The sequence below is a fragment of the Chelonia mydas genome, chromosome 1, assembly GCF_015237465.2.
Source record: "Chelonia mydas isolate rCheMyd1 chromosome 1, rCheMyd1.pri.v2, whole genome shotgun sequence".
NCBI classification, from domain to species: domain Eukaryota; kingdom Metazoa; phylum Chordata; order Testudines; family Cheloniidae; genus Chelonia; species Chelonia mydas.
The window spans coordinates 246,043,500-246,059,137 of NC_057849.1; the positions used below are offsets into that span (position 1 = coordinate 246,043,500).

The following is a 15,638-nucleotide window of genomic DNA, read 5'->3' on the forward strand; positions in this document are numbered from 1 at the left end:
TCAGTTCAGAGGAGCAATGCTGGGCAACATGGAGATGTCTGAAAGAAATGGGTGCTCTGGTCACCTTTTAGGCATTGTTCCAATTTGCCAATTCTCCTGGATTTAGATGTACAAGACATTTTCTAGTCTGCCTTGAGGATTTGAATAAGTCAGTCTTGTAGAATCCATGACCTTGCTCAGCTTGCCTTATAAAGTTTCAAGAGTTTGTCTTAATCTCACATGAAGCTGCAAGTAACATGTTAATTTGTGGCAAAAAGCATTTAAGCTGCTTCCTTCTGGGCACACCCACCAAACACAATCAAGACTCAATAGTGAATGAGCTTAAAAATGACATTGCCAGTTTTAAGTAGTGTGTAGGCAGAACGTGGGTGAGGGTTTCTGTGCACTGGGAGTTCTCTAAAGGTCTCTGAAGCATGAGGCATGACTGAATGAGTTGTATTTTCTTCAAATGACGTGTGGGTGAATCTTTGGGCTGCTTTTATTTTTGTAAGACTTGTGTGGGAGGACAACATGACTCACTATTTTTCTTTGCAGATGCAAAGATCACATTGCCAATTTTGGGTAGATTCATGCTGAGATCCAGGAAATTTCAGAGCTTTGCTTTTTGCCAGCTTGAAACTTCTTGATTAAAAAAAAAAAAATCAAAATGAAGTAATTTGCAAAATGTGCAAAAAAATACATTGAAAAGCTATTTAGGACTGTGAATCCTTTTTCACTCTTTTCCCAGCAATATCCTAAATCTCTTGCTCTATGGCATACGTTACTTCCAGTATTTATGTGTAACCAGTGCTCTCCTGACAAACTGTGTCACTGTTGTCTAGAGGATTAAGACCCTGATCCTGTAAACTCTTACTCACATCCTTAACTTTACTACCATGAGTCAAGCAGTGCATAAATGTTTGCAAAGATCAAGGCTAAATGAGGATCACATATAGTTTGCCTAATTATCTACTTTTTTATGTTCAATGTAACTGGCATGAAATTGTATTTTTTAAATGCATTTGATTAAATTGTTAAATGAATGCTTCACTCAGTGCTGGGAAGTATATTGATGGAAGGTGGTTTTTTAAGTCTCCTATTTTTCGCCTATTGTGTAATCTTGGCCTTTTATAACCTTTTTGCTGAATATTCATGTACAGTAGTACCCTGTTTAGTTAGAATCTGACTGACAGAAGGGAGCTCTTCGAGAGTAGAGCTAGCTTGGGACCATTTTATTTTTCATATTTTATAGGAAACAAACTAGGGTTTTTTTTCTCCCCGAGGGGTTCCCACCAGTCACCAATATCTTCTCATCCTAAATGCATCCGATGAAGTGAGCTGTAGCTCTCGAAAGCTTATGCTCAAATAAATTTGTTAGTCTCTAAGGTGCCACAAGTACTCCTTTTCTTTTTGCGAATACAGACTAACATGGCTGCTACTCTGAAACCTGTCATCCTAAATTATGATTCAATGAACAATGAAATGCTGTTTGAAATAGCAGTCAATTTCAATAGCTGTAGATTACATTGTAAATAGTCTCCTCATGGTTAACACTGTACCTGAATTCTATTATAAAAACCCAAAGGAGTTGTTAGGAGCCATCCAGTGCTCCTAAGCTCTATGTTGTAGTAAAGTCTAGGATAGACAAAGGACCGTGTGAAGAGCTGAAAGACACTGGTGGCCCAAGCCTTTCCTCCTCCTGCCCAGTCTCCACTGTTTGGGCCAAAGACAGTTGCCTACCACTGGTTGAACTCCAATTACTGCCATCCCCAGCACTAAATCAACCAGTGCTGAGCCATCCCCAAACAAATCAAATCCCGCCCACATAGTAAATAAATACAAAATCAATTTATGCTCTTCCCCACCACAGGTCTTCTACTGGAGTGACGGGAGAGGTGGATAGAGGCTCCCCACAAACACAGCCCTCTGCTGGGGTTATGACTAAGGTTTCTTTTCTGGACCAGACCCTTACCCACCCCAAACAAGGAAGCAATGGCCATGGTCTGCCTGAATATCATTGGTAGCTAGCACTGCATGCCACCCTAGTGGTAGATCCCTCTTTCTGACTCTTCCAACCACACCCCATCTCACCAAGCAGAGAGCCCTGTGCGTAAGGCTCCTCCTATTACTCCAGTGGGGCCCTCTGCTTGCATTGTGGTAGTGGTGGCAGGGGCCCTCTCATTCCCCATAGAATGTGAGTGGCTGGAGGCCCCCACATGCACAGATTTCCACTAGGGTAACATAGGACCCCTGTTTTGAGGGTTACAGCATCCACTCCTGCTCTTGGGCACTCTACTCCTATAATGTGGTCCTCATTATGAAAGAGTTTGAGGTAACCTGGTTTTACAGGATTTTGGAGACACATTTATCTCGAGTGGAGATTCATACGTCAAATGGTTATGTTCTTTGAACTGATGTTCCATCATACTCATACATAATAACAACCCTAACTTAAAGCTGAACTGTTTTTTTTGGTGTGTGTCTGTTAGTCGTCGTATGATTATGCGATAATTGCTCTTGCAAGATCTTGTAGGTCCAACCAGTAAGGTCCAGCCATCTACAGCTCATTAGATATGCATTAGCATAAGATTCATAATTTAATTATAGATTCTGCTGTTGATCGTTACCCCACTGTTTATAATAAACCCTTAGGTCTGAAATGATCATTTATTTCCCTAATCATTTTTTTAACCTGTATTATGCTCATACTAGTTCGTTAGAGGACGATTACATGTTTGTGTGTGTGTATGTGTTCTAAGCTGCTGAAATATAGGAATATTTTGCAGAAGAAATAGCACTGAAGCGACTTTTAAAAACTCCCCCTCATATAGTTACATATACTTTGTAACAAGATCAAATTTTGGACCAGCATCCTTTATCATTGTTTAAAAGTCCTATACTTTTCCTGTATTTATTTCTCCATTAGTTCTGATTACCAAGAAACTTGTGTGTTGGGTTTTTTGTTGTTTGTATAAAAATGCTTTGCTTCCCAATTTCTTCAGTGAGCTATGATATAACAATCAAGGCTTACCACCCTTTGTAAATATTAACATTAGCTTGCCTCAAAATGGCAGGTGGCAAACGGAACATTTACTGTATAGTGTTCCTTACCCAAATGCAAGTGGAGGAATTTTTGCAGTTGCTGGTGATGTATGACAGTGGATGTAAACTAAAAATGTTGGATATGATTCTATAACCATAATGACCATGGTAGCATGCACTGTCATATCATAATTGTTAATGCTCTACTATTTATTTGCTATAATTATTATGGAAGATAAGACTATTGGGGCAGGTCCCCCTGTGGAAGCATAATCTACAGCCCACCTGAGATGCTATCTGCCTGCTAGCAGACTAAAAAATACAAGGTTTTCCAAGCAGATGGAAAACCAGGGTTAGTGAAAATACCTTATTAGGAATTTTCAGGTGCTTCACAGATAGAGCAGTAAAACTATAGAAAACAGGTGATTCCAAGAAGGCTGAAAGGGTTTAAACTATAGTCTCTTCCCCAGAGTAGCATATCAGGTATCAACATTTCTTTTTCTGCCATGAAATGAAGGACAATTTTATAAAGTATGGAATAGCCTTAAAACATACATTGAGAGTTCCATAACAGTTAAAAGTCATTACAAAACCATCCGAACAGTATGAGAGCAATGGACCTTTCTAGGCTCCTTATAACTTGGATGTGTCTCAGAGCTCACAGATCTCCCAAGGAAAAGTGGAACTGCAGACCTATTACAGCCATACAATGTTCCAAAGATAATCCTTGCTTGGGTCAGTGGGTTCTCCAAAACACACAGTCAGCTAATGCTGTTTCATTGTGTTTCCATGACCCTTGGCTGGCTCATCAACCACTTTCATTGAAGCCACATGGCGAACAAATAATGGTTTGCTATTTTATGAAAATACTACTGTCACAGTTCAGGATAACCGCACCTGAATTCCCCCCTTATGCAACGGGACCCACTCTTAGGCTTCTGGCTCCCAGCCATCACTTCTCTTGGATGGAAACCCACATCTCTTTCCCTCCTGACTGCGTTTTTTTCAGTTTGCACAGTTCCCTGCCTACACTGTGTTATTCCCAGCAAGCCAGACTGACTATACAGGCCAGCATCTGCACTTTGCTCTCTCTCCAGAGGCTGAAAACAGCATAATTGCTCACAGTTATAAATTACCCCACAGTTCTTTCTAAGCAAGAACATTTATTCTTACAGAGAAAATACATTAAAAACAAGAAAAGAACCTACACACATGCTAATAAGCTTACCAGAGATCACCCCCCAACTCCAGCCTGGGTTTTGGTAGGAGTCATCCTTCAAACCCCACCAAGAGTTTTTCTGTGATTACAAGCTCATAACAGTCTCAGCTTAGAATAAGCACACCATGCATAGGCTAGTTTTCCCTTTATACAGCCTGAGCCTTTGATATTCAGATTCTGGGAACAGGTAATCAGTGGTCCCTTTCTCAGGGCATAGCTTCAAAAGGCTAGGTCAGGGATTGGCAACCTTTGGCACATGGCCTGTCAGGGAAATCCGCTGGCGGGCCAGGACAGTTTGTTTACCTGCAGCATCTGCAGGTTTGGCCGATAGCAGCTCCCACCGTTCCAGGCCAATGGGGGCTGCAGGAAGTGGTGGCCAGCACATCCCTCGGCCTGCACCGCTTCTCGCAGCCCCCATTGGCTTAAACTTAATTATTAAACTTAATTCAATAAGGTTTTTCAAGGATATTGCAGGAAATTGCCACATCTGTCACAACTTCCTTAAGTTATCAGATTGCTGCAGGTGCTGTGCACAGAAGTAAACGGGCTCCCTCTGCTCCTGGCAGCCACACCAAAGCCCTGGTCTACACTATGGGGTTAGGTCGATTTTAAAATGAATGCGTCTACACAACCAACCCCGTTCCGTCGACCTAAAGGACTCTTAAAACCAACTTCTGTACTCCTCCCTGGAGAGGGGAGTAGCACTAAAATCGACCTTGGGTGTTATTTGGGGTAGTACGGACACAAATCAAAGTTATTGGCCTCCGAGAGCTATCCCAGAGTGCTCCAACATGACCGCTCTGGACAGCACTTTCAACTCCGATGCACTAGCCAGGTACACAGGAAAAGCCCTGGGAACTTTTGAATTTCATTTCCTGTTTGGTCAGCGTGGCGCGTTCAGCAGCACAGGTGACCATGCAGTCCCCCCAGAATCGCAAACGAGCTCCAGCATGGACCGAATGGGAGACAGGTGGATCTGATTGCTGTATGGGGAGAAGAATTTGTGCAGGCAGAACTCCGATCAAAAAGAAGAAATGCAAATATATATGCCAAAATTGCACAGGGCATGATGGACAGAAGCTACAACAGGGACACACAGCAGCGCCACGTGAAAGTCAAAGAGCTCAGGCAAGCCTACCAAAAGACAAAGGAGGCAAACGGGTGCTCTGGGTCAGTGCCCCATACATGCCGCTTCTATGATCAGCAGTATGGTATTCCAGGGGGGGACCCTACCACTACCCCACCACTGTCCATGGACACCTGCAAGGGGGGAGTCTCACATAACAGGGAGGAGGATTTTGTGGGTGAGGAAGAGGAGGAGGAGGTGAATGCGCAGCAGGCAAGCGGTGAATCCATTCTCCCCAGCAGCCAGGACCTTTTCATCATCCTGGAGCCAATACCCTCCCAAGGCGGGATCTCCGACCATGAAGATGGAGAAAGCACCTTTGGTGAGTGCACGTTTGTAACTACAGTACAGGGTTTAAAAGCAATAGTGTTTAATGTTTGATTTGCCCTGAAGACTTGGGATGCATTCACGGCCAGTACAGCTACTGGAAAAGTCTGTTAACGTGTCTGGGGATGGAGCAGGAATCCTCCAGGGACATCTCCATGAAGCTCTCCTGGAGGTACTCTGAAAGCCTTTGCAGAAGGTTTCTGGGGAGGGCTGCCTTATTTCGTCCTCCAAGGTAGGACAGTTTACCACGCCAAGCCAGTAGCAAGTAGCCTGGAATCATTGCAGCACAAAGCATGGCAGTGAATGGTCCTGGGTTTTGGTCACATTCAAGCAACATTCTGTGTTAGCCTCAGGAGAGTGATATCATTCATGGTCACCTGGTTGAAATAGGGGAATTTTTGTAAGGGAACAGTAAAAGGACCCCATTCATGCTGGGCTGTTTGCGCTTGGTTAAAAGGGATCATCCCTGAGAATAGCCACGCGGCAGAGGGAAGGGTGAAGGGATCATCCCAAATGGCCACGTGGAGGGGTGGGGGGAGATGCGTGCTGCACATCCACCCAAAAACTGCAGCCCCTCCTTTTAAATGGCAAACCCAACCGGCATTGTTTGCTATGGGAAAGGAGGGTGCTGCAGTTTGAAAACATTCCCACATGTTATGAAGGCATTAGAAGCCAAACCCGCGTATCCTTTGGCTGACCATGGCTGCCTGGAAACCAAATTCTGTTGCCCAGCCGTGTGTGATGTGTCACCATACTGGCAGGCACTCAATATAAAAGGCAAAATGTGACCTTGTACCTAAAGCACATGTGCTGTCTGCTGTGAATTGCTTGATTCACTGTGAAAGAGTCTCCCTTTTGTTCTCAGAAATGTATCATCTTAAATTTTACTCTCCCTTTTTATCCCCCCGCAGGTGCAAATGTTTTTACACTCCCCCATCATCTCCGTCCCTGAGGTTATCGCAGATTAGAAGGCGAAAAAAATGCACTTGCAATGACGTTTGCCAAGCTCATGCAGTCCTCCCGCACTGATAGGGCACAGCTGAATAAATGGAGGCATTCAGTGGCAGAGTCCAGGAAAGCATTAAGTGAGCACGATGAGAAGAGGCAGGATGCAGTGCTGAGGCTAATGGGGGAGCAAATGGACATGCTCAGGTGTCTGGTGGAGCTGCAGGAAAGTCAACAAGAGCACAGACCCCCGCTGCATCCCATGTATAACCGCTTGCCCTCCTCCCCAAGTTCCATATCCTCCTCACCCAGACGCCCAAGAACGCGGTGGGGGAGGCTCCGGGCACCCAGCCACTCCACTCCAGAGGATGGCCCAAACAAAAGAAAGCTGTCATTCAAACAGTTTTGATTTGTAATGTGGCTACAATAAGCAATGTGGCCTTGTCCTTCCCTCCTCCCCTCCTCTCTCACCCCACCCTACCCCACCCAGGCTACCTTATCAGTTATCTCCCCTTTTTTTTTAATTAATAAAGAAAGTCTGCATGGTTTCAAAACAATAGTGACTTTATTTCCTTTGCCAGCTGTGACTGAAGGCGGGAGGGTGGTTAGCTTACAGGGAATTAAAATCAACAAAGGGGGCGGGTTTGCATCAAGGAGAAACACACACAACTGTCACACCATAGCCTGGCCAGTCATGAAACTGGTTTTCAAAACCTCTCTGATGAGCAGCGCCCCTACCTGTGCTCTTCTAATCGCCCTGGTGTCTGGTTGTTCAAAATTGGCAGCCAGGCGATTTGCCTCAACCTCCCACTCCGCCATAAATGTCTCCCCCTTACTCTCATAGATATTATGGAGCACACAGCAAGCAGTAATAACAATGGGAATATTGGTTGCGCTGAGATCTAACCTAGTCAGCAAACAGCGCCAGCGAGCTTTTAAATGTCCAAAGGCACATTCTGCCACCATTCTGCATTTGCTCAGCCTATAGTTGAACTGCTCCTTACTACTGTCCAGGCTGCCTGTGTATGGCTTCATGAGCCATGGGAGCAAGGGGTAGACTGGGTCCCCAAAGATAACTATTGGCATTTCAACATCCCCAGTGGTAATTTTCTGGTCTGGGAAGTAAGTCCCTTCTTGCAGCTGCTCAAACAGCCTGGAGTTCCTAAAGATGTGAGCATCATGCACCTTTCCCAGCCATCCCACACTGATGTTGGTGAAACGTCTCTTATGATCCATCAGTGCTTGCAGCACCATTGAGAAGTACCCCTTGCGGTTTACGTACTGGTTGGCAAGGTGGTCCGGTGCCAAGATAGGGATATGCAGTCCGTCTATCGCCCCACCACAGTTAGGGAAACCCATTGCAGCAAAGCCATCCATTATGACCTTCACATTTCCCAGAGTCACTACCCTTGATAGCAGAATGTCAGTGATTCCATTGGCTACTTGAATCACAGCAGTCCCCACAGTAGATTTGCCCACTCAAAATTGATTCCCGACTGACCGGTAGCAGTCAGGCGTTGCAAGCTTCCACAGGGCTGTCGCCACTCGCTTCTCAACTGTCAGGGCAGCTCTCATCTTGGTATTCCTGCACTTCAGGGCTGGGGAAAGCAACTCACAGAGTTTCAGGAAAGTGGCTTTACGCATGCGAAAGTTTTGCAGCCACTGTGAATCATCATATCTGCAAGACTATGCGGTCCCACCAGTCTGTGCTTGTTTGACGGGCCCAGAATCGGCGTTCCACTGTTTCAACCAGCCCCGCTGCCGCCATGATGTCCCAGTTGCCACATCCTGTGTTTTCAGGAACGTCTGTGTCCATGTCCTCCTCACAATCATCCTTGTGCTGCTGTCTCTTAGCCAGGTTCTGCACATACTGCAGTATAATGCGCGAGGTGTTTACAATGCTCGCAACAGCAGAGGTGAACTGAGCAGGCTCCATGCTTGCCATGTTATGGCATCTGCATGGGTAACCCAAAAAAAAGGCACAAAATGATTGTCTGCAGTTGCTTTCATGGAGGGAGGGGAGACTGATGACATGTACCCAAAACCACCCACGGCAATGTTTTTGCCCCATCAGTCATTGGGAGCTTAACCCAGAATTCCAATGGGCAGCAGAGAATGCGGGAACTGTGAGATAACTTCCCACAGTGCACCGCTCCGTGAGTCGATGCTAGTGACGGCATTGAGGACGCACTCCGCTGACTTAATGTGCTTAGTGGAGACATACACAGTCGACTGTATAAAATCAATTTCTAAAAATTGACTTCTATAAGATCGACCTAATTTCTTAGTGTAGCCATACCCAAAGAGCTGATGATTGGAGATCATATTCCGAATCAGCTCAAGATGTAGAAGACAGGGGAAGGCATTACAACATCCCATGCTTCTGCAGCTGACAAACCTCACATGTTTCATCGGAAGTCACTTTTATTTCTGGAAACAACAGTTGGTTCACTGACTGGAAAAAACAGGTAAGTGCTAGTGCTTCCCCTTCTCCAGTCCCACTGAATGCTCCTGCATGCCTCCCCATCCCCTCTGGATCCTTCAGCTCCTGACAGGCCACTTTCCATCTCTAGTATGAGTTTCTGATTTTCACAGGGCATCTGTATGGGAGGAGGGGAGGGCAGAGTGACGGTTGTTTGGGTGCCTTGTTTGAGAAGTGCAACCTTAACTGAATTTTCTGGGATTCTAAGATTTGTTTTTTATTTGAAAACTAATATTCTTGAAATGTAATATACTCACATCACTGATGTGCCTACAAAGTTCTTTGTGTGACATTAATATTCAACAGTTAAATAATGCTTTGTAGATCTTAAACTGTATGAACTAGTTATTTTTAAATATTCTGAAGGACCCAATGCCATAGATAGATGCTGAAAATCAAAATAAATGAATAACTATAACATGCTATACATAGGTTCACTCAAAGTTTTTTTTCTTCTGTTGCTACCTCTTTGAGACTTATTCAAGACCATACACTGTACAGTCCACTGTGTCCCATAACTTCCTCCTATTTTAAATGGCTCCCTTATAGAGAAGATATTAGGCAATGTAAAGAAATGCAAATACATCACAGCAATCTGTCCCTTTCTTCAAACACATGGTAGGGGGGCGAAGGGGTGAGAAATCCTTCACCATTTCAAAAGGAAGAACTTACTTTCTTCACATGCTGTAACGATTTTTCTTTGTCACAGAAAAATACTTAAGTGTCCCTCTCTTGTAACTTCCCTCAGCAGTAGTTCCTTCAGCTTGTTTTGGAAGGTAATCCCAAATTTATCTAATGTGAAAAACATTAACATTTCTAAATTTTACTTCAGATTGGTAAAAATTTTCCACTGAGGTATGACATCATTTTTTTTTTAACTGCAAACCAAATTCTGAAAGATGGCAACGCTAGTAATCAGACAGCATTTGCAAGGTCTTTGTGTGGGTTCTTATATCGCAGTGGTATCTAAGTAAGATGCTTCTGGCTCATTTACCTAAACCAAATGCAACATACTACAGGAGAGAATCAGATACCTTGAAGAAATTTTTATGCTTGTAGCAATCTTATAAAGCGTATGTTTCATTAAAAACTTCAGGCCTTCTGTGAAGATAAGTCTCATTCTCTGCTCAGCAATAGCTTGAGCTAAGTCAGAATAATTTCAGTTCCTATCCTTCCCAATATTATCTGTCCATTTACTGTTTAGCAAACTCATTCCCTGCATTTAAATGAATCCAGGATCCAGAAGAGGTTGTAGTAGAATGAAGATCTCACTTCCCTTCTCAGCATTTGTGATTGATTTTCACCTTTACGTTGTTCTTTGTGAGAAAAGTGTTCATATCAGAACATCTTGGTGTTTGTGCTGAGAAGTATTGATGTTACAAGTTGCAGTTCAATGTTCCAATGCAATGAAGTTGCAGTGTCACCAAAATGCATTTTGAATTCTACATCTTGAAACAAAGAGCAGACTTGTTAAAACAGGCACACGTAGAAATTTTATTTTGTGCTGTACTTTAACAGTAAAAGTTAAATGTGTATCCTTCTTTTGAAAGTGAAATGTTTCTTCACTGTGATGGAAACTGCTTCAGGTGCATACCTACAATCTAACACACATTTTGAACATTCAACCTCCATGTTCTTTTAAAACCCAGCAAAATCAAGTTTGTTCCTTTTTTTGATAGCCAGTGAAAAGGGCACATATATACAAACGCTTTGGTTTGATGATCAGAATTAATGCACCCCCCCCCGCCACATACAATTTCCCATTATAATGGTCTAAACAAACAAATTCTAACAGACGTGTAAGAGTTTTAAAAAGTGCTTTTAGGTAGTAATCTTTTCATCACTGGGAGTGTTTCATTTTAGCAAAACTGGGGGGAAGGGACACCCACCCTCCAAACTTCCCAATCAGCTAAATAAGTGTGGTATTTGCCTCTAGGGTATGGGTATATAGCAAACTTGGATTAACACACAGGCAAATAGGACACCCTGCCTAAGGCTCAAATTCATGGGGGGAAAGGGGTTGTTTTTTAACCAGTGTAGATTTGTGTGCAAACTGAATGAAATTTACTAACGGATGGACATTCCAACCGTTTCACCAAAGCATTGGCTGCGGAGTGCCATTTAAAGTGTATGTGGGGGCATAGATTTGCTCTGGGTCTCAACGTCACTCACTCAAATTTGGATTGGCTATCCCCCTGTCATGGCAGAGAAGGTACACTATATACATTTATTTAAGTAGTGATATAGCTTAATATTTTTCAGATTCTTATTAATTGTATATATTGAGTATGCAAGAAAATAGTGAACGATATCTCTTATTTGTTAGATAATTAAGTTTTTGCTCATGATTTGTGACAAGCTGCATTAGGATGGTAACTGGAATTTAATTAAACACACAACAACATATAAAATTTATTTTTCTTTAACAGAACAACCTTAAATAAACTTCTCTTTTAGTTTCACATTTACAACTAAGTGATTTATTAAACGAGCAGCAGGATTAACTGTAGTCATTGAATTAAATTGATTATTTCAGGTCAGCCCTGGAAAACTTTCAAATATGCCTAAGTGAAAGTGACTGGAGTTTAAGTTCCTACTTGCCTAAGTTTCTTGAAAATGAGACATCAGTTATGTAAGTTACTTAGGCTGTCCTTCAGACTTATAAAACTAGTAGATCACATCCCCTTCCTCCTCATTTTTATTCACAGACTGGAAGAGAAAGACAAGTTTTCCAGCTTTTTTCAATTCCCAATCGATTTCTCAACTTGAAATGAATTAGTCCAAATGAAGAAAATATTCTCTCTGTGCCTGCAGGAAAAGCTATTGCTGGCAAAAGCTGATTTAGCACTTCAACGAAATCTGGTCCCAGGTGCTTAGTCAGTTCAGTGGTGTGACTTCCTTTAAAATATCATCAGCATATCTTCTACATTTCTCTTTAGTCCAATGCTGACTATTTTGTCTATGATAGTCCCATCTATTTTGTCACAATTTTCTTCACAAATTTTCATCAGAATAGGCCAGTTCTTAATAAACAGCTCAAAACAGTCAACCACTGAATTCCTCCGTACGTCTTGGGGGAGAATTAGTTTGGCTCCTCCTGCTCTCTTTGGGGAAGCTGAAGCAAAGTGGCTGTTACAGAAGTACTTTGCAATTTCAACACTACTTTCTTTTTCTCCTGGAGTTGTACTTAAGTTTTGGCTAGAAGATGCATCAATTGAGCACTGTACCCATATATCTTTCAGGTTCCCTACGTTATCTTCTTCTAGATTTGCTGCTCCTGATTATAAATTCATCCATGGTTTTACTGGATGATAAAAAGTCTTTTTTTTCTTCTTCACAATACTGGTAATTTACTGTCTGTTGTCCGTTTAGTATCAACAGATGACTCTGAAATTGCAGATTATGGCAGTTCATAACCCTTTTGCCTAAGCTGGACCCTGAAACAAAATGGTAAAAAAAGTCACTCATGTATTGAGTATTACACAGTACACTGCTTTTTAAAAAAAATTGTAAAGGAAAGCTTCCTCCTCCTGCAGTTGTTTGCACCACTATTTAAATGATAAATGTTATTCTACAATAATTAATAAATTATAAGGATTATCTGAATCTATTTAAGTTCTTATCTCCAACATACCAAACAGCTTGACATTTTTTTAAATGTTAAAATTCATAAATGTCTAATAAAACTTTACTTTTATACCAGAAATCTTCACCTAGGATGGTTAATTATATTGAGCAATAAAAATCATTTCACAAGGCCAGCAGTGACAGTAAAAATGTAATTGATAAATCCTCGTCCTACAAACTAACATACCAATTATATTTTTTAACACAAACATTTTGAAATTCATACATAATTCACCCAATACACAAATGTATAACAATCATTTAATCATTTACTAGCTCTGTAAGACATGGTAGGCAATCCATAAGAATGGTGAAAAATAAGTTTACTAACCAGTTGATCCAGATTGTTCAGATATATCCACATAATTTTCTTCAAAGTCATTGCCTTCTGAGGAGCATTTTTCATAAAGTTATTCTTTCATTCTGACAACCAGGGCTTGCATCTCTTTGTTGCACTGTTTACATTTGGCATGTGTTCTCTTTTTACCCACAGGTACAGGATTTCTTGAAAGCATTCCCAAATAGGATTTTTTTTTCTTTATTACCCACAGCCATGGCAGTTTTTTCCCCCACCAGTTCCCAGGTACTGAAATCAATACTAGAGGCTGCACTCTGAAGACTGAAAAGGAGTACTTGTGGCACCTTAGAGACTAACAAATTTATTTGAGCATAAGCTTTCGTGAGCTACAGCTCACTTCTCAAATAAATTTGTTAGTCTCTAAGGTGCCACAAGTACTCCTTTTCTTTTTGCGGATGCAGACTAACACGGCTGCTACTCTCTGAACTCTGAAGAATGTTGTCCCTTCCCACAGGATCCTGCTTTGACACCAGTGTTGCTCCTTTCTAGTTGCATACTCTACTCCTCCATTGTTACATCCCCCCCCCCCCCCCGCGAAAAACAAAAGAAGAAACAATCCAAGACTTTTGCTAGTGTAACCCACATACCTTTTGCACTACAGTATTTTATTTGTTTGGAGACTGAGAGGGAGGCAGTTGAGAAATTAATGGATTTCTGTTTGTCTCTCTGTGTACACATGCATGGAAACAGAGCAACGTCATTTGCTTCCAGTGGCCAGACCCATCCAGAAGCAAGGGCTGGTAGTTACTGGGCAGATCAGTGTTTTTTCATGAGCTGGAGAGAAAGTGGGTGAAGTCATAATATTCATAATGTGAGTATTGAGCCAATCAGGTGTCACATTGGGAAAAGCTATAAAACAGGAGCAGGAGAGCATCCAGGTGAGCTCAATGGATGATCTTGATGAGATCATAAAGGTGTCTCCTGTAGTCAGAGGTCAGGTCCCAATGCCTTTTTCTTTCACCCAGTAGCACAGTGGCAGGATCAAGCCCTTAATACAGTATGTGACCTATTGTGCCATACTTATAAAGCTTGATCTCAAACATTAGATGTTTTCCTCCTGATTCTTTCTTTATACAGAAAAGAAGGCTTTAACGGAAAAGTGTTTGATACAGACTCATGGATTCAGCATTTTTTTTATTTACTGTTTTAAAAGATTATAATAAGTGTAGGCCTTAACATATTTTGTATTAAAATCAGATTTCATTCTAATTAGGTTTATTTTTAAATGGAAAAAAATATGTAAAATAACAAAATACAAGTCCAATTTAAATTAAAAAAAAATGGGTTTCATTTATTGTTTTTAAATCGTTTTTTACCCCTCCTGCATGTCGCAATGGTTGTCAACCTTTTTTCATTTGCAGGCCCCTAAAAAATTGCAAAAAGAGGTGGGGACCCCTTTGGAAATCTTAGCCATAATCTGCGGTCCCCCCGGGGTCTGCAGACCAGGGGCTGAACTCCAGTCCCAGAGCCTGGTGCCCTGTGGGCCTCTGAGCAGATGCCCGGTGCCGCCTCACGCCAACCCCCGTGTCCCCGTAGCACCACGGGACTCCCAGCAAATGGCTTGTGCCACCGGGCGCCAGCCACCATGTGTCCCGTATTGCACCAGGCAGGCCCCACGGAAATCCCAGCCAGTGTCCCCTGCCGCCAGGCCCTAATGTCTCTCTAACGCCAGGCCCCACGGGACCGCCCCCCCCCGGCTCCCCATGCCCAGGTGCCGCGGGCACTGCCGCGCCCAGCTCCCCGCGCCGCCCCGCCCCCGCGACAGGGGATCCCCCCCGTGTCATTCAGAAGCGTGAACAACAAAGTCGAGAAGCTCGGGCAAGTCCGGCAGCTGTCGGCACTTTCCGTAGAGGGGAGGCGGAGGCCCCCTCCGTCCCGTCTGCCCCGCTCGGTTACATAAGGGAGACGGCTCTTCCCCCTCCCAGCGCTCGAGCTCTTTCTCTCTGTGTCCTCGCGGAACCCTTCGCTCCCCTCTCTACCCCCCCCCTCCTCCGCCCGGAACTGTCACGCGGGGGAGGAGCGAGCGCGTGCCCTAGCTGCCTGCCTGCTCCGCCTCCAGAGGGAGTTGTGGCACGTGCTTTTCTGTCGCGCATCCAGTACAGCGTAGACGGCTGGCGGGCACGCTCAAGAGTCGCATCCGCTCGTACGTCTTCGAGCTGCCGCTGCTCTCAGGAGGCCAAGTTCCCAGGCGCGCATGCTCAGCGGTGGAGCGTTCACTGGCTATATGACTGTGTGAGGCGCACGCGCGCCCTCTCTCGTGTCGCCTCTGGCGCGCGCGCTCCGTGGGGCTGGCGCGCGCGCGCTGTTGTTATTGGTGCCGCTGGCGGCGGCTGTTGGAGGGGGAGGGTGGCTCAGTCAGTGAGTTCTTTAAAGATGGCCGGAGCGGCGGCGGCGACCGCGACCCCCGTGTACTGTGTGTGTCGGGAGCCCTACGATGTGAGCCGCTTCATGATCGAGTGCGACATCTGCAAGGACTGGTTCCACGGCAGGTAGGGGCCGGGGAGCCCGCGGGGCGAGGAGAGCCCGGGCCGTG

General features: G+C 43.8%; 1 protein-coding gene across 2 annotated transcripts in view; it reads left to right on the plus strand.

Annotated features, from left to right (window-relative positions):
- The first annotated feature begins 15,033 nt into the window (after positions 1-15,033).
- Positions 15,034-15,638, plus strand: part of KDM7A (lysine demethylase 7A) — a 97,664-nt gene continuing 97,059 nt past the window's right edge. The window contains exon 1 of one of the 2 annotated variants that reach the window (XM_037879255.2): positions 15,034-15,594. In XM_037879255.2, the coding sequence (XP_037735183.1) occupies positions 15,479-15,594 (116 nt within the window). In that variant the 5' untranslated portion in view covers positions 15,034-15,478. The remainder of the gene's footprint in view (positions 15,595-15,638) is intronic. The other variant, XR_006289098.1, reaches the window with a different exon arrangement.